Source organism: Acomys russatus, chromosome 4 (genome assembly GCF_903995435.1).
Source record: "Acomys russatus chromosome 4, mAcoRus1.1, whole genome shotgun sequence".
In the NCBI taxonomy this organism is placed as follows: Eukaryota; Metazoa; Chordata; class Mammalia; order Rodentia; family Muridae; genus Acomys; species Acomys russatus.
The window spans coordinates 79,535,699-79,559,560 of record NC_067140.1 but is presented as its reverse complement, the minus strand read 5'-3'; the positions used below and the strand labels follow the sequence as shown (position 1 = coordinate 79,559,560).

Sequence of the window (23,862 nt, the reverse complement as noted above, 5' to 3'; positions counted from 1 at the left end):
GGCGCCCCGGCGGCGGCCCAGCCTCTTCTTTCCTCGCACAGCCGGGCGGCCCCTGCTCGAGGCCCCTGCGCGTCGCCATGGCCGCGGTTCCCGAGTTGCTGGAGCAGCAGGAGGAGGAGGAGGACCGCAGCAAGGTGAGGTGCTGTCGGCTGGTCCTGGGCAGGGGAAGCATTGGCAACACCCGGAGCTCTCCTCGCCCCGTGCCGCCCCGGCTCCCGCCGCCCCCTCTGTAGATGCTTTCCAGCTCCGTGCTCTTAAGTCCTCTGACCCAGCAGAGCCAGACAGGCGGGACCCAAGTTCTTTAGCTTTGTGGTGCGAAGCCGACAGACGCTCTGCCAGTCCATGAGGCTGATGTCGGGAGACCCTCAGGAGCGTGTTTATTAAAGCCTCCTAAAATTTAACTCGCCTCCGTGGTAGTTGGAAAGTGAATCGGAGGTTTGTTTGCAGTTCTTAGCCCCTTTTAAGAAAATTGCCTTTCTGTTTAGAATAGTGGGGAAATGCCACGGAGAATTTGTAGCATGTTTCTTGCAACTTAGAAGAGCTAAATGTGTCCCTGTGGGAGCTGTAAACCCTGTGTGTTGATGTACGCCCCGGGCTGCAAATATCTTGAGGTCTAATACAGTAAACGGAGATTGCTATGTAGACAATTAAAGATATCACTTTTATTGGCCCTTTAAATTACAATTTTCCATCGCACAAGTAGGTTGTCGGCCACAAATTTGTTTTCAGAATCTTAGTATAGTTCTTTGACGAAATGAGTTTTTAAAAATCTAAAAAGAAAATTAGCTATTTTGTTAATAATAGCTGTATTAGTGGGTTTTTTTTTTTCTGTTTTTGTCTCTGAATAGACAAAATTTCATCTAGTAAGAAAATACAGCTCTGAATCACCAGTTGGATTGTTCCAACAAAGGTGCTGGATTGAAATAGAGCTTCTGTGCTTGGTGTTTTATTTCTGTTACACGAGAATTACTTTTCTCTCCCCTAGCATGTATAATAGGTACTGGATGGGACTTTGTCTCTTTATTAACTAATAGATTTTTAAAAAGGAGTTTGCCATTATCCAGCAAAACTGGAGATTAAAGGTTTAGTGAGTGCAAGCTGGAGAAAATTACATAGCTTTTGCTTTCTTCTAATTAAAGTTAAATATTGAGATAATTACTGGTTTTAGCACGTGGTTTCATTTTTGTTTCCTGATTTGTACTAGGCTGTGGCAGATGAGGTCAAGATGGCAGAAGTGATGTGAAGGAAGCTTGGCAACTGTCAAAGGGAATTGGAGTCCAAGTTGGGCAAATTTGTCAACTAACGTATTTTGCAGTTGTAATTAAATGCTCTTGTTTATTTAGCTTTGAGTTTCCATAAAGATGGAATTCTTAAGTTGTTCAAGTGACAAATAGAATTAATTTTTCAGATTTGGGGTGTTGGTGGGAGTGAAACTCTAGGAGTAGAGCAGAGGGTAGAGTCTGGACGTTTGAATTAATGTAAAAACCTTTTACCCTAAGGTGTCTTCTCCTTACAGTGAATTTAGAGGTAGAATTGCATGGCACATATTTTTCTTTTACATAGAAAGCCCATGCTCTTTCAGCCCTTAAGTCTGGTGGGGTAAGGTGTCTGTGTGTGTGGAAGGTAGGATCTCCCTGAATAGACTAGATTGAGGTGTATATCAAATTTATTGTGTCTTTGTGGGGTCTTTTGAGATTAGTCTGATTAGTCTAATTTAGGGTACATTAAATGCACAACAGTATTGTTATGTGTTGGGGTGTTCTGATTGTTCCTGGATATGTCTTATTTTTGAAAAGCTTGATTTTTTTTAAAAATCTGAGCATTTGGAAGGCAGAGGCAGGTGGATCTCGGGAGACAAGCTTGGTAGTGTGTTCCCAGGACAGTCGATGAGACCCTGTCTCAAAAAAGGGGAAAAAAAAAAACCAAAAAAACTCTGAAATGGGGTTTTCCTGAAAGACAAGCCTATCTTTGCACTTGCAAGGGCTAAATGAAGACCCTTTCTCTTCTATAGTCATTTTTAACTAAGGATTCTCCTTGTTAAGAGGGTTGGGAATGTAGCCGAGGTAGCATGTTTGTCTACCATGAGCGAGGCCCTGAATCTAGTCCTCTGTTTGACTTGAACTCTGTGATTAGAGGGTCCCATGGGCTTAATGAGGGGTATCTGTTCAGACCCAGGAAAAAACATTTATAATTTAACTGTTGTTCCCTATAGATACTTGCATGAACTGATTGTTAGTACAGCCTTGAACTCTTTGATCAGTACTGTTAGCAAGTCTTAATTCTATCAATTTTGTTTTTTATGTAGAGTGAAGTTTTGCGCGGTAGTCATATAACTGCGGAAGTGGCTTCTCAAAGCTGCCCACGCCTTAGTTCTGGATCAGCGACTTGCACATGATGTCTTAGTGTCCCCTTTGTGAATACTTTAGCAGGTTATGATGTGGTTTTTTTTTTTTGCTGTGGAAAGTAGCTTGCCCGTTTTTAGATTTTTAGAGGTTTTTCTGTTCTTGTTGATGAGACTTCCTAAGTGCCTGACAAAGTCAGGCTTTTAGTCCAACTTGGGCACTGGTGAAATTGTGTTTTGGGAACCTGTCCTTCCCATAGTAGACATTAACAGTTCCACTTGAGATGACAGGCACCCCCTCTCTGTAAACATTGTCAGATGTCCTTTGGCACTGAACATGTTGACTGGTAGTTGAGAATCATAAGGTTAAACCAGCTTTCTAAAACGGTGTGATGGGTGGGGTGAAGTTTGCCAATTTGTTGTAAGGTTTATGATTAATAAGTTGTGAAAGGAAACAACATGACGTTGTTGAGCACTGGATTGTTGAGTCTCTTTGCCCTTATCCAGATATTATGAGGAACTTTATCAAAGGTACTAAAGGGTGATTTTCAAGTTCTGTGCATTTAATTTAGCGATTGGAAGTGATGTACTAGGTAGGCATGGACTTCAGGAGCCTCGAGTACTTTTGCGATAGTGCTCACAAAGCATTGTGGGCCAGTATTGGAACCCACCTGGAAATGAACTGGTGACGGGTTTAAAGTCGCCAAGTTGCTTAGTGTGGCTGCCCGGCGACCCTAGCTGCCGCTGCCTCCTCAGGAAGCTGAAACTGAAGGGTCAGCATGGGCGGGCTGCCCAGCAGAATAGTAACATGCACATAAACACTTTTTTAAAAAATTAATGCTGTTTCAACATTATGTTATGATACTAGCCCATTGCTTGAGCAGTTGAGCAAGAACAATTTTGTGGGTAGAAACTGGAATGTCTCCAAGTATCAATTCAAAGATTTAGTGTTACAATTTTATGATTGTCTCAGTTTTTTTTTTGTTTTTTTTTGTTTTTTTTTTGAGAAGACTGTTTCATTCTTTGGAATCAGGAGGGAACTACAGGGCATTTTGTGGTAAACTTAACTAATATCCAAGTTGAAATTTTTGTGTATATTTGACTTTCCAAAGGTGACTTCACTGCCAGCACATTGCCCTCTTTTAAAAATTTAAGTTTGGGGCTGGGCATGGTAGCGTGCGCGCGCCTTTAATCCCAGCACTTGGGAGGCAGAGGCAGGCAGATCTCTGTGGGTTTGAGGCCAGTGACAAAGCGAGTTCAGGACAGCCGAAGCTAACACAGAGAGACCCTGTCTCGAAAAAAAATTTTTTTAGGTTTGTATGGACACATGTAGAAGTTGGAGGACACTTGAGGGAGTTTGTTCTTTCCCATGTGTGTCCTGGGGAGTCTATCTCAGGTGATCAGGCTTGGTGACAAATACCTTCTTGGTGTCACCAGCAGCTGTTTTCTCTTAAGCCATTGAGGATCCCTAATCTTTTGCAGTTATTTGAAAGTAGTCCAGATAGCTAAGGCTTCTTGACATGAATTACTTAAGGCAGCAATTCAGCATATTCTGACTAGTATCTGGGCTTGCCGCCTTGTGAAATGATGATTCTGTTTATCCATTCGCTGAGTACGCTGCACTGACCTTCTTCCCGGCCTCAGTTCCTGTTCTGGGAACTTGGGGCTGAGTAGCCTCAATATGCTGCTGTCTGCAGTGTTCTATTGCAGATTGTATGTGTGTTGGTAGACTACTACTGGTAAGAATGGCCAGTGTCAGCAGGGATGGGGCCTTCTGGGTTCCATCTCACTGAGATGAGTGGTGCAAATCTGATCACTTCCTGCAGCCCTTCCAGTTCCTTGTTCATAAGTTACTGGTTCCTTGGACAAGTAAAAGATAAAATCCTTAGAATGAACATAATAACTGAAGGAAGGGCTCTCATTAGCATGTCTGGGTTAGCATAGATTTCTACATTAAGACTTTAAATAGAAACGGCTGTTTTTTCTTTGTAGTGATCAAATAAAAATAGAAAAAACAGGGACCTGATATTTGTATATGCATATACACACCCCTACCCCAGTTTCTTCGTGTGGCCCTTGGTGTTCTAGAACTTATCTTTGTGTGTTTGTTTTTGTGTTCTGAGACAATTTCTCTGTGTAACAGCTCTGGCTGTCCTGGAGCTTGCTTTGTAGACTAGGCTGGCTTCAAACTCGCAGAGATCCACTGCTGTTTGCTGAGATTAAAGGAATGCGCCATCACTGCCCAGCTCTGTAAATGTTTACATGGCACTTGTCTGAAGCAGAACTTGGAATTGCTGTGACAACCAAACCAGTTACCGTATCTCAATTTTGTTTCTCCTGTGTTCAAGGTATTGAAATCATGCCTTGGTGCTGGCTGGCCTCATCTCTGGTTTTCTGCCATAGCCTTCCAAGTGCTGAGATTATGCAGGGTGTGCACGCACGGCGTGCCATGCAAGTTTCCAAAGGAGGGAGGCAGTGAGCATTCCCACCTAGCCATGATGCCTATGAACGGCAGCTGTGGCCCGCACGCCTCTAAAGCCCTAGGAGTGCAGCGTATTGGCTTGCATATCATCTCACTAACAGCTTCTTAGTTTAAATTGAGGTTCCCTCAGAGAAGAACAGTGGCTGTTATTGGAAACCTAGCAACCTACCCAGGGCCATTGAAGTCATGAATCTTAGAGGGAGACTTAGGACCGATACTTTCCCTAACTACGTTCTAAATATTTGTCCTTGTAACCACAGGAATGTATAGCCCTCACCCCTCATTGAAGAAACTTCTTGCAATAGGCCACTTTCTAGAAAAATTATAACCAATCAAAATGCAGTTACAGAGGCCAGTCCCAACTGCTGCATCTACAGTACAGCTCATGCACTTAATTGAGGCTCAGGGATCATTGCAAAAAGGGACAGCAAGATTGTAGGAGAACAGGGAGTATCTAAGTGGGATGTATCTGAGTATGCGCTGGGAGTGTGAAAAGCTACATCTATGAAGCCTCACGAACGTGTCTGTCTAAACATGATTGGACAACAGTGGATGGACATGCTAACAGAACAAGGTAAATCCAGGAGGTCCCAGCCACGCACAAAAGACCTGCAGAGGGCTGGGCGTGGCGGCACACTACTAGCATTATTTTACGTGCGTTGGTGTTTTACCTGCAAGTAATGTGTGGGTGTCAGATCTTGGCGTTAACAACCATTGTGAGCTGCCATGTGGGTGCTTGACACTGAGCCTAAGACCTCTGGAAGAAGAGTCAGTGCTCTTAACTCTGAGCCACATTGGTCAGCCCTGACTGAGCAGGCCGTGCTTCGTGTTTAGGGATGTGTGTGTAACAACAGTGAGGAAGGAGGAGGGGGGGAACAGTGCTTGGAGGGAGGAAAGGGACAGCGACACACTTGGGTTAGAACTTTAAGATTCTTGGGACAAACTAAGTGACAGTAAGGCTGCCGCCCCTTTTATCCTTAGGCCTGGTTTATTTAGCAATTGCTATGCCTTTGGACTACTGGGTATTGGTTTTGCTAAGTATAAGCGGGAATGCTGAGCCTTTAATCCCGTTCCGTGGCTCCAGAATAATAAGGATGCAAATGCTGGTGTAGAAGCTCTAAGCACTGCACAGCCTTTTACCACTGGGTGGGAGAGAGGTGGTGGGAGCTGCATACCCTTTGTGGTTGTCAGTGAGAGAAGATAAAGCCAGATGATAGTTAGAAACCGGTGGACTCCTGTTGTCACTTTGCCTGCAGTACTTAAGATAAACTCTGTTTATTTCATCACTTGCTCACTTAGGTCCTCTTACCATAATTCCAAAAGTAATTACACAGCGGTTCTTAACCTGTGGGGTCACATAAGATACTTATAATTCATAATGGTAGCAGTTAGTTATTAAGTAGCAATGAAGTGGTTTTATGGTTGGCACCACGACAATATGAAGAACTATCCTAAGAACTTATCTGACCATAACAGACATGAAAGATGGAGTGTGGCCAGTTTACCTTTGCAGTTCGTATTGATAGTTCTTGGCTGTCTATTTAAGAGTAACTTATAGAAGCAAGGCTGCTTACCAGAAATGTCAGAACTAAGCAAAATTGTGAATAAAGAATCCCTTGGCTGCTGGGCGTGATGGCGCACTCCTTTAATCCCAGCAAGACAGAGACAGACTGATAGCTGTGAGTTTGAGGCAAGCCTGGTCTACAAAGAGAGTCCAGGACAGCCGAGGCTACACAGAGAAACCCAATCTCCGCGGGGGCGGCAGCAGGGATCCCCTGGCCAAGCCAGGTGTGGTGCCACTCTCCTTTAATCCCAGCACACAGGAGGCAGTTTTATGTGAGTTCGAGACCAGTTTGTTTACAAAGCGAGTCCAGGATAGTCAGGGCTACACAGAGAAACCCTGTCGAAAACACCAAGAAAAAGAAACCACTTGGCCTTAGGTTTCCAAATGTAGCCCGCCTCTTGACATCTACTCTGGTTATAGAAGAAAACAAATGTTTTCTAAGTCAGTTTTTGGTTCTGTACTGGATTGTATGCACGGCTGTGCTGGTGTACATGCTGCTTAGCCACAGGCTGGGTCTGCAGGAATCTCACATGGGCATGTGAGAAACTGAACAAATACTAAAATGCATCTGGGGAAACAAAGGTGCTTATGCTAAGACGTCAGGACCTCTTGACTGGGTATGTATCGTAGCATTTATTAATATAAGGTTTTCTGGGGGAAGGAGGATTTGGTTTTTGAAAACAGGTTTTCACTATAATTTTAGCTGTCCATAGACCAGGCTGGTCTCAAACTCACAGAAATCTTCGAGGCTGGGATTAAAGTGTGCACTACCATGTCCCACTAGTATAGCTCTTTTAGATATTTGGATGATCTGGCCTGTGGCCATGGGTCACCTTACTGAAGAATGCTTGCTGGCTCTCCCAGTGGGAAATGCTTTCTAAAGTGAACATGTCACTAATACTAAAATGTCTTTCAGTTGCGATCTGTGTCTGTGGACCTGAATGTTGACCCGTCACTTCAGATTGACATACCTGATGCACTTAGTGAGAGAGATAAGGTCAAGTTTACAGTGCACACCAAGGTAAGTGACAGTAAGAACTACAAGTGCTAGTTTGCATTTCAGAGGGGTCTGGAGCAATTGATTACTTGGGCTGAAATGGTTACTGCTGTTAGGGCCAGTGTGACAAACTGCTGGGAGCTTGAGCTTCTGTCTTGCCTGTCAAGGGGTTAATTCCCTTCGGCTGGAGTGGAGCCCTTAATAGTCAAATGTGCAGCCACAGCCACTTCCACAGCTTGAGCCTCTTGGTTTCATCTGCACATGAGGTAAATCACTGGTGTGAAAGGAAGCCAAGGACAGTTTCCAGAATTACATAGTGAAGACCTCAGGAAACATTGCACTTGCTGTTGTCTGTTTTTATGACTTGGGGAAGGTTCAGTCTGAAAGGAGTCTTTTACTAGTATTGTATTTGCTGTTTAATAAGAAGCAAGCTTCAAAAGGTCTTGTGATCTGTCTCAAAAAACAAAACAAAACAAAAAAGGTCTTGTAAAATGTCCACTAGAAAAGAGAATGTCTAAGCTGTGTAGGTGAGTGGCTGTGGATCATCCTGCTGGGCTCTTTATTAGGTCTTACTGTGTTGTTGATAGTGTGAGGCTCTCATTAATGGGGCCTAGGAAATCTAAATCCATTTTTTTTTTTTTTTATCTCTTTACAGACCACACTGCCCTCGTTTCAGAGTCCAGAGTTTTCTGTTACAAGGCAACATGAAGACTTTGTGTGGCTACATGACACTCTTACTGAAACAACAGACTATGCTGGGCTTATTGTAAGTTTATCTCAGGAAAAAAAAAGTCAGAGTCAAATTCCTGGAGCTGGAGTTCACATGGGTGCTGTGAACTGGACTTTATCACAGAGCCATCTCTCCACACCCACCCTGGGCACAAGTAGCACTGATAGACTAGAGTTCCTCAGTGGTACACAGTGAAGGAAACAGTTGGCAGAGCTCTCGATCCTGTCTGCTCCTGGGTGCTGTATACCACAGCTGTCTATAGTTTCTTTCTGGTTTTGGTGGTTTGGTGGTTTTGGTTTTTCGAGACAGTGTTTCTCTGTGTGTCTTTGACTGTTCTGGACTCTCTTTGTAGACCAGGCTGGCCTCAAACTCAGAGAGATCCACCTGCCTCTGCCTCCCAAATGTTGAGATTAAAGACGTTTGCCACCACTGCCCAGCTACTTGTCTGTAGTTTCTTACATTGAATTAGATGGATGCCTGAAGTTTGCTCAGGGATGTTGTTAATTTAAAAAGAATTATTTATGGTATGGGGCGGGGTCAAACTCAGAGCCTCAAGCCATAGTAGTTAGCCTCTGTAGATCACATCAGCTTTGAACTCAGATCTGCCTGCCTCTGCCTCCCAAGTGCTGCGATGAAAGCATGGCCACCACACCTGACCTGGGATAATTCCTTTTTAAAAGTTCAGAAAGAGTGAGGTGTGGGTGAGAGGGGAGCTGACATTTAGCTCTGTTTGTGGTGGTCATCTGTATTGGCAGAAGTGATGTGATTGCAGCTACCACATGGCCACCAGCATAAGGTCCTCACAGGTGCTGTGCTTCTGCTTCAGATCCCTCCTGCCCCTACAAAGCCAGACTTTGATGGCCCCCGAGAGAAGATGCAGAAACTGGGAGAAGGGGAAGGATCTATGACAAAAGAAGAATTTGCCAAGATGAAGCAAGAACTGGAAGCGTAAGTAAATTTTCTTGAGCTCTGTCTTGTGAGATGTATATAGGGACTGAATGGAAAGACCTGATATTAAAAATATAACTATTTGTTGTCTAGTGCCGGTTTCTAAAACTGCATTTTGTAGAGTTTGATCTTGTAGAAGATTGTTAATATTTACAGTTATTCATGTAGTGATTACTGCAGTTATATTTAACTTGCATTATTGAGGATAATTTCGGAGACAGCATCACTTTGGTATATGTGAGGGTTTGCTCAGAATAGTAAGAATCTCGAGGGTCAAACAATTAAATACAAAGTACCACACCATGCCACAATGTAATGTGTTTCTGGAACTTTGTTGTTGGATTATAGCAAATGCTGTTTGGTAAAAGTGTTGTGAATGACCACGTAGATGGCTTTAAGGAGGAGGCTAGGTCCACAGGTGACAGCATCTTTTTCCCCACAAATTCTTCCTTATGACACATCATTAAAAACATTCTGAGACAAGGCATACGTATAATTTAAAGACCACATAATATAATGCCATTTAAATGTGAGAACACTGTACGTATTTCCGTAGTGTACACCTTTTGTTTATAGATGTGGGTGTCAGAGCAAGAGTGAGTGCCCTTTGGATTTCTTTATCTTGGCTCAGAAATACTCTTCCCTTCCATCAGTCCCTTGTGATTTATCACATTTAAAGAAAGGAGTATTTTGCCTTTACAGATCACAGCAGTAATTATATGTAGGCTTGGGGTCTCTCCCTTGATGCAGCAAATTCAGTTATAGTTGTACTTTTTTCATTATTGGTTCATTCATTCTACAAATTCCAAAATGTAAGCTGCCTTACTTAACTAGACACTGAGTGGAATTAGAGTGTTTAGGTCTCGTCTAATTGTGTTGTATCAGTGACCATGCGCAAAAGAGTAGAGTTAACTAAGGAGTGCGCTATGTTGGGCAGGACTTGAGCAATGCCACCTGAAGTCTCTCTGTGTGTCTTTTCAGTGAGTATCTCGCTGTATTTAAGAAGACAGTGTCCTCACATGAAGTCTTTCTTCAGCGGCTTTCTTCTCACCCTGTTCTCAGTAAAGACCGCAACTTCCATGTTTTCCTGGAGTATGATCAGGATGTAAGGCAATTTTTACATTTCCATAATTGAAATACTTTCTAAAATATGAGCTTATTGAGTTTGAATTTATCATCACAGAAAACAAGTGGAGAAACAATACTTTCTCTTCCTCTTTAGATCCATTACAGAGCTCACTTTTAAAAACCACTGAAAGAGAAAAATGGCCTCCTCCCCCCTTAAACTAATTTTCTTCTGTTTAGTATTGTCAGAAGGAATTGAAATATATGTGCCTTTATTTCAGTTACCTTTTTAAAAAAATCATGCTTCTTCATACGTAAAGTGAGCCCTGACTTCACACACCTTTAGTCAGGCAGATTCCTGTGAGTTGGAGGCCAGTCAGGGACAGGGAGTGCTGCATGGTGAGACACTGTCTCGGAATGTCTTTAAATTCTTGAAGCCTGAAATGAGTAGAACCGAGCAGTGGTTCTGCCAAGAGCTGAACAAGCTCTGAGACTTGGTGCCTCCGTGGTTCAGAATGTTAGGTCAGCCTTTTGGACTACGGTGCTACTTACGTTTGAGACTTAGTGGTTTAAGGCAGGCTTACAGTGCTCTGCGTGTGTTATGATAGTAAGTGTGATTGCTAACAGATGCCATATCATAAACGGTTCTTTTGGAATTTCCTTCCTTCAGCTAAGCGTTAGGCGGAAAAATACCAAAGAGATGTTTGGTGGCTTTTTCAAAAGTGTGGTGAAGAGTGCTGATGAAGTCCTATTTTCTGGAGTTAAGGTAAGAGGCAAAGATGCTTGGCCTGTTAGAAATTTTCTTTTCTTAGTTTTTTGAGACAGGGTTTCTCTAGCAGCTCTAGCTGTCCTGGAATTCCCTCTGTAGACCAGGATGGCCTCAAACTCACAGAGATAGGCCTGCTTCTGCCTCCTAAGTGCTGGGCTTAAAGGCGTGCACCACCACTGCTCAGTGGTTTCATAGGAATGGGTGGGAATGTTTCTAAAACAGTTGATACAACTTTTAGGAAATCGTTGGCTCCCTGCTTTCCCCCCAAAAAGGAACAACAACAACAAAAAAACAGGGCTTCTCTGTGTAGCTTTGGCTGTGCTTGAACTCATTTTGGAGACCAGAGTTTCCCTGAACTCAGATCTACCTGCCTCCTGGGCTCAAAGGTATGCGCTGCCATGCCCAGCAATTTAACTTTAATTTACTTCCTCAGAATATTCCTTCTCTTAACTTTTTTGTCCTTAACAATTGAGTAGGTTACTCAATTGTAAAAAGAAAATAACCGTGGTGTCACGGGGCTGTGAGCCTAGCACTGGGGTGAAGGCTGGCCTGTGACTGCAGACAAGGATGGGCATGTAGCTCTGGTGTGTATGGAAGCCAGGGCTCAGTTATCAGGACCACAGGAAGTGCGCATTGCCCACTATAAGTCGTGGTGAAAAACACGAAGCTTAGCCGACACACATAAGAACTATTCTTTTTTGAGGACTCACTGTGCAGCCTTGGCTGGCTTGGATACACCTACCTTAAGATGTGTTTGGCTTTTTGATGAGGAATGGCCAGAGATAATGACATTCTTCACACAGTGTCTTTATATTTTTTGTAAATAATTATTTGGGCAGTTGTTATCTGATACTAGCTTTGCCTCTTGGGCTTGATGGGGGAACCCAGAGCACAGGTAGTAAATGAAAAGATAAGGCTAGAAATGGTGTTCCTTAGGAAGTACTGTATAGGCTTTATGTATATTCACTGTGGGTCTGTTGCCATTGCTGGAATAGCCAAATTGTAAAAAGAAAACCAAAACCAATACGAGTGGTATCGCGGCCAGGGGGCAGTCTCCACCTGACAGCTGCTGTGCTAGAATTACAGGCCTATGGAGGCTGTCAATCAGTAGTTACTGGCTAGTCACAGAGTGCTCTTCAAAATGATTCTGTGCAAATGGAGCTGTAGCTTGTTGTACCCGGTTGGTTTTGCCAGCCTTGGGAATTACAAATATGTAAGTATCATGATAACCTAGTATGTCCAGGTTAAGTTTGGGATATTAATAACCACTTTGCTTGGTGTGGACTCAGGCTCTTTATTGTGCAGCCCATGCATGCTAGACTCAGTCTGGTCATAGTCTCATAAATGAATGTGACATTTTTGCTTAAGTTTCCTTTTCCTCCTTTTTAGGAGGTGGATGACTTCTTTGAGCAAGAAAAGAACTTCCTTATTAACTATTACAATAGGATCAAGGATTCCTGTGCTAAAGCTGACAAAATGACCAGATCTCACAAAAGTAAATACCTTTACCTACTTGGCTACCTACAGCTGTGCTGTGTGCTTGTTCTGCTCAGATAACAAGGTCTGTGCCTGTTTTCTCCAGGTGTTGCTGATGACTATATCCACACTGCAGCCTGCTTGCACAGCCTGGCCTTAGAAGAACCCGCAGTCATCAAAAAGTAAGTTTTGGGTGGCTGGGGTGTTCAAGCCGAGTGTTTTCCTCACTTAGGCAAGGCCCTTAGCTCAACTTGTAGATCTCTCCCCTTCCCTGATCTTCTCACTGAATACTATAGTGAGAGGCCTGGTGGAGTATGCTGATACAGTTACATTGCATCAGACATTCAAGTTGGCGATCCTTGGTTACAGTGAGATTGATACAAGTCCTCATATCTCTCTCTCTCTCTCTCTCTCTTTTTTTTTTTTTTGTTTGGTTTGGTTTGGTTTCTCTGTATCCCAGGCTGGCTTCAAACTTTGATCTGAGTGCTGGGGGTTAAAGGTGTGTGTCACCATCACAAACCTTAATTCTTGGCTATGGCGGTCTTAAGAGCACTGATACGTTTATATATCATAGAGAACTAAGATCTTGAACTATATACTTTCAGGTACCTGTTGAAGGTTGCAGAGCTATTTGAAAAACTTAGGGTAAGAAGTTTTGTGTTGATATTGGTAATATTTAGTTAACATTCTGCCTGGATGGTGACTGTGACCTTTACTTATTTAAAATAGAAAGTGGAAGGTCGAGTCTCATCTGATGAAGACTTAAAACTGACAGAGCTCCTTCGGTACTACATGCTCAACATAGAGGCTGCAAAGGTAAGGTGGAAATTCTTTAGCGCTTTAACAATACTAGTTTATTTTGCCATAACCAGACATTTAATGCTTAAGATAGTCTCTTTGGACTGCACAAGAATGTTGCTTTATATTGGGGTAGACTTGTTTGGAATGTTTGTCTGTGCATGCACATGCATGTGAAGTCCAGGCCCAAAAAATTAAATCTTAATACTAGATAGAAAAAAGTCTTTACTCTGTGGGTGCTTTCTAGATGGGGGAGAAGGGCTAGACATTTGTTTTTCTTTCAGAGCCATACTATGTACCCAGTGCTCTGCTTGCATGTGCTCCTGCAAGCCAGAAGAGGGCGCCATATCACATTACAGGTGGTTGTGAGCCACCATGTGGTTGCTGGGAACTGAACTCAGGACCTTTGGAAGATCAGGTGGTACTCTTTACCACTGAGCCATCTCTCCAGCCCTGAGCCATACATTTTAACCCCTAGTAAAGCACGCCCTCTCACACTGGCCTGAAACTCAGAAATCATAGGGTTTATGTATTTTAGATGCAAAATTTTCAAGTCAGATAGTCCTTGCTGCTGATTTCCAGAAGTTCTAGATGGAAGCCTTTTCTGGGTCTTCTATATAAGGATTATTAAAATGCTCTTCAGAAGTCTTTGGGCAGTGGCGGCACACACCTTTAATCCCAGCACTTGGCAGGCGGTTGCTGTGAGTTCGAGGTCAGTCTAGTTTATAAAGTGAGTCTAGGACAGCCAGGGCTATTACACAGAAACCCTGCTTCAAAAAACCAAAGAGAAAAGAAATCATAGAGCGTGCGAGGCAAGTACTATATCATCCTCAGTCTCTTAAGAAATTTTATGCTGGAAAAAGAGCTAGAGAGGTGGCTTAGCAGTTTGATTTCCTGCGCCCTTGTCATGTGGCTTAGAATGAGACATTCTATGTTTTTTTCCTGGCTGGCCTGGAACTTACTCTGTAGGCTAGGATGGCCTGTATGTAACTCAGAGATTTGCCTGCCTCTACCTCTGGTGTACCTGCATTAAAGGCGTGCACTACTACCACCTGGCCCAAAATTAAATATTAATACTAGATAGAGAAAAGTATTATACTGTGGATGCTTTCTAGACTTTGGGTGGGGTGGCAGGGCTAGACATTTATTTTCAGTGTGTGATACTTTATTTTGCTCTTGGGAAATTTTTATGCCATGATTGTTAACTTTCTCCCAGGATCTCCTATACAGACGCACAAAAGCCCTAATTGACTATGAAAATTCAAACAAAGCTTTGGACAAGGCCCGGTTAAAAAGCAAAGATGTCAAGTTGGCTGAGACTCACCAGCAGGAATGCTGCCAGAAGTTTGAACAGCTTTCTGAATCTGCCAAAGAAGGTTGAGCATTTCTTCTATAAATTTTATTTGGGAATAAATACTAGAAACTATGTAGACGTAAATCCCTCCCCATATGGCTGAGGTCCAGCCTTCCTAGGGTATTTGGGGCTATGGGCTAGACCCAGCAACACAAGAAGGTGAATTGTAACACAGAACTGTTTCTGTTAGGCTGGGGAGGGGCTGGAGAGTTGGCTCACAGCCATCTGTGATTTGAGTTTTAGAAACCCTCTCTTGATCTCAGTTGGTACCAGGCACAAATGTGAACACACATATACAACAGGTTACTGAGGTTATGGGGAATTCAGAGTGTGTTCGTTATTATAGGAGTGTATTACAGTAATCTTTGTGAACGGATGAAAAGTAACATGGTGGGGTGAGAGTTTGCCTCAGCACCAGAGACAACAGTAGTGGATTATCTGAAGGAATTTGATGTTAACATGTTTCCCAGATGAGATCCTGGTCCCAGTGTGTACGTGTTAGCTAGGAGCTCACCCCCAATGTCAGAGAAAGGCTGGAAAATAAGGTGTGGCTTTTTCCTGGGAGGGTTTCATTTATCTTGCCCAGGTGGGCATTAAAAGCAAAGCCAGCACAAATACTAGAGTGTATCTCCTCAAATACATAAATATAATTAAAATAGGGCAGCGGATTTGTTTCCTATCCCACAGGGTTCCATAAGGAAGTTAAGTATAGTCATCCATGTCCCACCAACTACATATAGGAAGGGGAGGGGAGGGTCACCCCAACTTTGGACAGTCTTGGGCTACCAGTTCTCTAGCCAAGGTGTACTTGGTGGTTCAGTAGTATGGCACACATACAGGCAATGCATGTGCCATGTGTTTTCATGTATCTTGACTGGCAGTGTAAGATGGGGCTGTGGGTCATTTGTGATATGGCATCTGGGTGTTGTAATGAGTGGGAAAGTTGAACTTTTCTTTATTCCTATAGAACTGGTAAACTTCAAACGGAAGAGAGTGGCAGCGTTTAGAAAGAACCTAATTGAAATGTCTGAACTGGAAATAAAGCATGCCAGAGTGAGTTCTTTATTAACCATACCGCATTTTAGGCTCTTACTTATTTAGCAGGTAAAATTGTCCCACTATTGTGGTAGACTTGAAATTTTGAGTATTCTTTGGTTTCCCTCGTGGACCTGACTTTTGCTAGTAAGCTCTTCAGAACGGAGTGTGGCATTGCAATCCTTACAGAAGAGGAATACAAGTGTCAAGAGGACAGCTTGAACTACATAGTGAGACACTGCCATGCAGTCACATACCCAAACAGCACACTTTAGTATCTTGAGCTAGTTTTTGTTTTTTGATACATCTCAATTATAGCTCTGGCTGTCTTGGAACTTACTGTGGAACTCAGAGAGAGCCACTTGCTTCTGTCTCTTAAGTGTTGGGATTAAAAGTAAAAACTAAAAATTCATTGTCCTGTGGTGTGTGCTTAGTAGTAACTCAGCAAAGAAACAGGACCCAGGTGCTTGCTCCTAAGTTCTTGAACTCAGGGTTAAGACTTTTGATGCCTGTACTTAAGTCCCAGTCTGGTTTTTGGGAGGGGCGCTCAGTGCGGGGCATAGGTTTGGTCTCTAACAGCAACAATCCATGGAAGAGTCTCCTTGCAGCTCTCAGAATATTGTCGAGTTAGTCTGTGGCAAGCCTTTCTCAGTCACCAGCATTACAGAATAGTCTTTCGGGCAAGTTTGTGATTGGAGCGTGGCGGGAGTGGCCACTGGCTTCTTTGCCTGGAACCCTCTGGGAAGTGCAGGCAATGGGTGGTGGTGGGAGTTCATGGAGGAAAGTATCAGCCTAGTTTGGTTACTTCAGGTTCAGAGTTTGTAAGAAAAGCTGTCTGGGTTTGTTTCATTCATTTATTCCCCCCCCCCCCCCCTTTTCTTTTTCCTAGAATAATGTCTCCCTCTTGCAGAGCTGCATTGACTTATTCAAGAACAACTAAACTGTCTTTACTCTGAAGGACACCAGTGTGAAAGCCAGCATCACTTGCACTTCAATCATTACTGCAAATGACATAGCTTTGACTAGTTTAAAATCATGTGAATAAATATTTTGATTTCTAAAAATCTTAACACTTAACCATGTTGGTTTAAAAATATTTTCACTGCATGTTACTTGGACATAACCAATCCTTTTCTTATGCATTTAATACCTCAGAGTAGGTAGACTAAATAAAGGGTTCTCCTATAGATGGTCAGGGATACTAATAAATGGTATGGAGATGTGTGCCTTCTGGAAATAGCCTGGCCTACATCTGTCTCAACATTTCCTGTGCTTGTGCCCCTTAGATGTGTGCCAATTCCAGCAAATGGTAACTGCTTGTGGGCAAGTGGTAGACACCCTTTGCAGCTCCATTTTTGTATCTGGGATAAAAATACTTGAGGAAAAAGAGACTCTAGGGTTCTGATACTGCCTGATGGTGGGGCATGTGTGTACGCTTTGGATGTTTTTATAAAGTATATAATAAAATAATTCATGCTACTCTATGGAGTGCTTTTTGCAGAAAACTAGAGTTGGTCTCAAGAATTCTGTTGAGGCATTCCAGAGGTGAAAAGGTTTTATTGTCTGCCCAGTCTTTACTACCTGTCTTAACCTAGGGACTGAGCCCAGGACTTCTGCAAGCTGTACATTGAGCACTGTTTGAGCTCCCAGTATTTTTTGAAACAGCATTTGGTCTTGAATTTAGGATTCTACTGCCTCAGCTTCCTGGCCTCTGGAGTTCTGCAGGTGTGATATACCAGCATTCCTGCTTAGTTTTGAGGTCTGTTCAGCTTGGCTGTTTGCCAAGTTTCTAGTAATTTAAACTGGTATTTAAATATTAGATGCCATGTTTGTTTGTGGCCTGGGTGGGGGTGTACTTTCATACCTAAATTGGTTTGTAGGTATTGGTTCCATAGCACAATTGATGGGAGTCTGGAGTTAAGCAAAGACTTCACAGCAAAATCTGGCTCCTGTCTTTATCTCTTTACCTGTCATTCCTATACTGTTTCTGCGTTTGGGTGATAGTGGGTACCCAGACCACAACTACATGCGTGACTGTGATTATACCTGTATTTCCTCCCACAGTATTGTTAGTTGCATGTTAAGATTTATGTCTCAGCTGGCCGTCACCTTTAATCCCAGCACTCTGAAGGCAGAGGCAGGCAGATCAGTGTGAGTTCAAGGCCAGCCTGGTCTACAAAGTGAGTCCAGGACAGCCAGGGCCACACAGAGTCCCTGTCTTGAAAAACAAAACAAAAAGTTCTGTCTCGTGCTTGGTATGCAGCCACCTCTAAGCCAGCTGTCAGCTGAAGCCTTGTGGTCTGATGATACATGTGCAGACTTAGTCTACTGCACAGTTACTCATTCAGTGCCCCTTGGTTGGTCCTGGCAGGCACAGATGGAGTGTAAACCGAGAGTAGACCTGAAGACATGCATACTACTCAGGCTGCCATTGGATGGGTTCTCACAGTGCTTGGGAACTAGCTGAACTGTCAGGAGAGTCCACTACTAATATTCTGAAGGAAGCCAAGAGTACAGCTGGGCTTAGGCCACCCTCACAGACAGGCTGGCTTCTAAGGAAGGTAGTCCACTCTGCCTAAGTGCTGGAATTCTAGACAGAATGAGACTCCTCCCAAAGTGATGTTGGAAGCAGGGAAGTTAAGTTGTATTTGTACATTCTCCCTAACTGCAAGCAAGAGAAGGCTAATTACAGACACCTAAAGTCTAGGTTGAGCTGAGGTGTTATGAATGCACCCATACCAGGCAGCTTGCAAACTGTCCGGGTTCTGCATCAGATTGGTCTTCACAACACATCAATTAAAAATGGTCTTGCCTTGTTTGGCCCAGTGAGCATGAGCTCTGGGTTACTTTGCCTGTCTTCCCTGTTGGAGGTTGATAAGAGATAACAGGCCCACCTGGGTCTTTTGTGAGGGGGAGTATATATACATTGGAAGGTGTCTTCAGCAGAGGAGAAATTAAGCATGTTGTGTTTAACTTTCTGCCTGTAGGCAGCAGGCAAAGTGTTCAGTCACTGGTTCAGAGCTAGGTGGTCTTGGCCTGCAAAGTTCTTCAGCTGACAACAGTAACAGCAGAGGAAATGTCATGTGACATCTCCAGCAACACAGGATGCTACTCTATACCCAGACCAGTGCGCCCTTCCAGGCTGAAGCCCTGTGGTCTGCATTTCATCAAGCGGCTGTGGGGTAATAGGCTTTCAAAGCCAGGCCTTGTGATCTGTCTGGGTTAAGCAGAGCTGGGAACGAGAGGTCTAGGGACATTCTCACTTCTTTGTAGTGTGCCTCGATGCATACATGGTCCTTGTCTGGCTGAGTTGCCCAGTGTTTTACTGCAGATTTGGTTAACCTTGGCCTTGGCCAACCACATGAGAAGTACATGTTTGTATTACATATTGGATTGGAGTAGTACAAAAATGAATTTGCCTGTTTCACTGAAGTAAGTAGCTAACTGGCTGGCTTTTGCTGCTTTGTAGGTTCTTTTTCCCACCCTGTACCTGCTCCCCTCTAACCTATCACTAGATAGGAAAGAAAAGATGTAGGGAAGAGAGATCCCTCAGTTTTTTTTTCAAGCAATAACTTAATTAATTTATTCAGATTACAACTCAATTGTTATTCCATCACTTGTTCCTCCCGCTTTCACCCTATTCCTCTCCCCTAGGTCTAAGACCAAGGGTGAACTCCTCCCCCACTATATGGTCATAGGCTATCAAGTCTCATCTTGGTAGCCTGCTTATTCTTTCTTTGAGTGCCACCAAGGAGAGGTGGTCAAATATGGAGCACTTACCAGGACATTGGGATAGATGTGAGGACATTCTACTGAGACTCTAATAAGAGAAATATGGGAGATGGGGAAATAGACCCAGAGGGTCCTAGAAACTTACAAGAAGATCAGCATGATGGGTGGATCAGGGCCCAGGAGAGTCTGCTCAAACTATTGGACTAACCAAGGACAATACAAGTACTCAGATGTACCCAATGGACAGGACATTCTCCACAGTTATGTGGAGAGCAGGGACTAACTCTGACGTGAACTCTGGTGCTCCTTGCCCCCCTCCCAAGACAGGGTTTCTCTGTGTATCCTTGCCTGTCTTGGACTTGCTTTGTAGACCAGGCTGGCCTTGAATTCAAAAGAGGTCGGCCTGCCTCTGCCTCTTGAGTGCTGGGATTAAATGTGCCACTAAGCCTGGCTATTGGTTTAAAGAAACCAAAAATGCCACAATTGTCAGTACAGGTAACAGTCAAACATCTTCAGATTTCTTTTCTATCCATATACACATCCTGGGGTAAATGGTCTATGACACCAACACTGGGGGTTAGTTTCTGAATTTTTCTAACTTCTCTCAGTATGAAATAGTGCTTTGGAGGAAGGTTGGGAAGTCACACCCAGGGGGTTGTACAAATAAGGCCAGTGATCCTACTATGAGCTCTTCCCCAGCCCCTCTCCCCTTGGAATAATCCCCAGACTGTCTCCAGAGGCCTGGGAAATTGTGGGCCTAGTCCCTTGATGTCCTTTCAACTGGGTTTTGTCCACTTCCAACTGGAAATCCCCAGGCTTGCCCAAAAAGCACTTTAAAATTAAGGTATATGCCGGGCGGTGGTGGCGCGCACCTTTAATCCCAGCACTGGGGAGGCAGAGGCAGGTGGATTGATGTGAGTTCGAGGCCAGCTTGGTCTACAAAGCAAGTCCATGACAGCCAAGGCTTCACAGAGAAACCCTGTCTCGAAAAAAAAAAATGTATGCAAGTGCTGTCTTTATGCATATCAGAAGAGGGATTCAAATCTATTAAGATGGTTGTGAGCCACCATGTAGCTGCTAGGAATTGAACCCAGGACCTCTAGAAGAGCAACCAGTGCTCTTAACTGCTGAGCCGCCTCAACAACACCCACCCCACCCCCCAAAAAAACCACTCCTTGACAAACTGATTTCTGCTTACTCTCAAGCATTTAAATTTAGTGTGTTGGGTACTTTTTGTTTTGTTTTGTTTTTTTTAGAAAGGGTCTCTTGGCTGTTTTTCACACCTTGCCCACGTGCAGTAATTCATCTGGTAAATAGAACAAAGCACCTTTTCGGGGGGTTTATTGCATCAATGCTGTTGCAGAGTTGGAGCTTCCATGTGACATGCATTGAAGATAATGTGGATGGATGGCCATGTCTTAGGCCTGTTGATAGCAACTTGACCCAGGTTCTTTCCCCCTATCATTTGAGTGGGACTTTGTTGTTTGCTGTTTGTCCTGGTTCCTTCATGTTGCAAAACCATAGGAGGGGGCAATTTGTACTTCTGATGTATAACCCCAAAACAGGACAAAGTCCAAAGCTGCAAATGCAACCTGCTTCCTGGTCAGGCTGGGTGTCAGTGACCCAAAGCTCCTGGTAATTCTTGACATAGTTCTAGTCCTGCTTGCTGTCTGCTTTCCCTTGCTTATTACCTCAGGGAGGCTCCTGCAGAACAGTTTTAGTGCTTTACTGGAGAGTGGAACTTCAAGCTAAAGCCAGATTTTGCAAATCCAGCTGCAGCCCCCACAGGGCTTCTGGGCTCCTTGGATTTGTTGGTTGTGTCAGGATCCCAACTGGGAGTGGGAGAGCTGTTGGAAAGCCTGGTGAGAAAAGTACCCCATAGAGACAAGAGGAACCAACAGTGTGCGCGCAGGCTGTGTGCCAAGACAGGCGAAGTAAATTTTTTTTTCCTTTATTTAATGTATATGAGTGCTCTGTCTGCATGTACCCCTGCATACCAGAAGAGGGCATCAGATCCCAGTATAGATGGTTGTGAGCCACCCTATGGTTGAGATGAATTGAACTCAGGACCTGTGGAAGAGCAGACCACCGAGACATCTCTCCAGCCGGGATGAGGCGGATTTTGGCCTGTTCCCTGAATGCTAGGGAAGATTTTTAACTTGCAGTGAAGCCCAGAAGGCTTTTATCTGTGAACAAAGTCTGTTTGCTGTCTGCAAGGCTCTGTGGCACCTTTCACAGGAGGGATGAAAGCACCTGCCACTGTCTCAGTTGTGGATTAGAGCTGAGGGCACTTGCTGCTTGCAAGGGCCCTTGTTGGGGTGAGCTAAAATGCAAGTAAGATCACAGCAACTTCTCCATCACCAACAACTTGGCTGAAGTCTGATTTCAACATAGCCTAGGGTTCGATTTAGCCCAAGTAAGCTTCTGGACCCCACTGTTGGCCAGTCTCTAGAATCTGGGTCTGTTCTTGGAACACATGAATGCAAGCCAGGAAGGGATGCTAGGTGAGTACAGAGCAGAGGAAACCTTGTTTGGGGGTTACTTCCTCCTAGAACCCAGATGTGCTTCAGTCCGTGAGGAGCCAACCACATGTGGTTAAGGCCTGTCTCCTGCTAAGTCCCGGCTCCAAGTCATCCTGAGTAAATGATGAAGTCCTTGTGACAGAGCCCCGGTTGTGAGAGGGAGTGCTGCGTAGAACACAGGACACCCTGTCGGTTCTGACCTTCAGGTAATGCCCAGAATGTTTCTTTAGTGTAGCACACTCCATGTAGTATTTGACATTGTTCCTTTGATCTGAGATTTAAGTTTTTACTGGGAATTATGTTTTATTTTGTGAGTCTGGCAATTCTATACTGACTTGAAATGTAGCTTAGTGCAATTGAGGAACGGAAGTTTCAATTTCATTTTTAACATAAGCTTAAGCTTTATAAAAAGGTGCCTTGTTCCATTTACCAGATAAATTACTGCACGTGGGCAAGATGTGAAAAACAGCCATCAGGACCACAGAGAGACCTTTCCCCAAAAAGTAAAATCAAGGGCTGGAGAGATGGCTCAGAGGTTTGGAACGCCGACTGCTCTTCCAGAGGTCCTGAGTTCAATTCCCAGCAACCACATGGTGGCTCACAACCATCTATGAGATGTGATGCCCTCTTCCAGCAGGCAGGCACACATGCAGGCAGAACTTTGTATCCATAATGAATTGTTTAAAAATTTTTTTAATTTCAAAATAAAAAGTACCCAGCAAACTAACAACCCTTAAAGGTTTGAGAGAAGGCAGAAACTCAGTTTATATACTTAACTAAATATTTGAAATAAGTTAAATATTTAACTTATTTTAACATTTTAATTTGGGGTCATATATGCACCTGTGTGCATGTGTACATGCACAAGCATGCATTCTCCAGACATTCACTAGGGATTAGAAATTCAGGAGCTCCGGTCTGGAGAGCACTGCCTGCCCTTCCAAAGGACCCAGGTTCAATTCCTAGTGCCCACATGGGCAGCTCACAACTGTCTATAACTCCAAGATCTGACACCCTCACACCAATGCACATAAATTAAATAAAATGTTAAAAAAAAAAAAAGAAAGAAAGAAAGAAAGAAATTCAGGACCTCACTGGGTATGGTGGCGCACACCTTTAATCCCAGCACTCGGGATCTCTGTGAGTTCGAGGCCAGCCTGGTTTACAAAGTGAGTCCAGGACTGTTGCGCCCTCCCGCCGGCAGGAACCACACAGACACCAGGATTCTTCTCAATCGCACTTTATTGGGAGCGCCCTTGAAGCTGAAGCGAAAGACCCTGAATGCCCGCGAGCACATCGTTTAAATATGGTTCGTACGTGGCGTGTCATGGTCTCATAGGTTGTAGTCGGATGCTTCATTAGCATGCCCAAGTTGAGAGGGCCGCTTCTGAGTGCTTCATTTGCGTACCCCTGTTCTGGAGGGGCACGTTGGGAGAGCTTATGCCTGTGCACGCGCAGGAGCGGTAACGGTGGCCGCCATTATTGGGTGCAGCCGCGCCTTACACAGGACAGCCAAGGCAACACAGAGAAACCCTGTCTCGAAAAACCAAAAAAAGAACAAGAAAAGCCAACACCCAGGACCTCATGTTTGTTGAGCACATGCCCAACCATTGAGCTATCTTCCCAGCCCCAGATCCAGGACCTTGGAATCCTGTGATGTTCATGTTTTCATAACCAAAGCCGCCAGCATTGAGTAACACAGACAAGCCATTCCACTCAGCCCTTCCTGGCCTCCACCCAGATGGTCTTGTCATAATGAAACTGCTGGTTTCAGGCACCTGGTGCTCAGTGGCTTTCTACTCAGCAAGTGTAACTGGAAGTCCTCAACACTTTCTTTTCTGTTTGCCTCGCCCAGGCTCCATTTTGGCCCAGTCTCAGGTTCCTAAGACTCCTTTATGCATCACAGCCTCCACTCCAAACCTTCCCCACCCTTACAGATCTAGATTTCTGCAGTAGAAGAGACAGCCTGGGTGTTGGTAGTTTGTTGTTTATAATTTGGTGGTTTTGAGCCAGAGTTTCTCTTTGTAGCCTAAGCAGACTTACTTCCAC

At 44.0% G+C, this 23,862-nt stretch overlaps 1 protein-coding gene and 1 non-coding gene across 2 annotated transcripts; both read left to right on the top strand.

Moving 5' to 3' along the window:
- The first annotated feature begins 6 nt into the window (after window positions 1-6).
- Window positions 7-17,038, top strand: Snx5 (sorting nexin 5). The gene is made up of 13 exons (XM_051144767.1): window positions 7-134; window positions 7,304-7,408; window positions 8,040-8,150; window positions 8,941-9,062; window positions 10,044-10,167; window positions 10,798-10,893; window positions 12,286-12,391; window positions 12,479-12,554; window positions 12,978-13,017; window positions 13,102-13,188; window positions 14,387-14,546; window positions 15,492-15,577; window positions 16,449-17,038. The coding sequence occupies exons 1-13, from the start codon at window positions 78-80 to the stop codon at window positions 16,497-16,499; spliced, it is 1,221 nt and encodes a 406-aa protein (XP_051000724.1). The 5' UTR covers window positions 7-77; the 3' UTR covers window positions 16,500-17,038.
- On the top strand, window positions 3,921-4,158 carry LOC127188725 (small nucleolar RNA SNORD17). Its single transcript, XR_007830573.1, has one exon. It is a non-coding gene; the product is annotated as a small nucleolar RNA SNORD17 (small nucleolar RNA).
- Window positions 17,039-23,862: the final 6,824 nt, after the last annotated feature.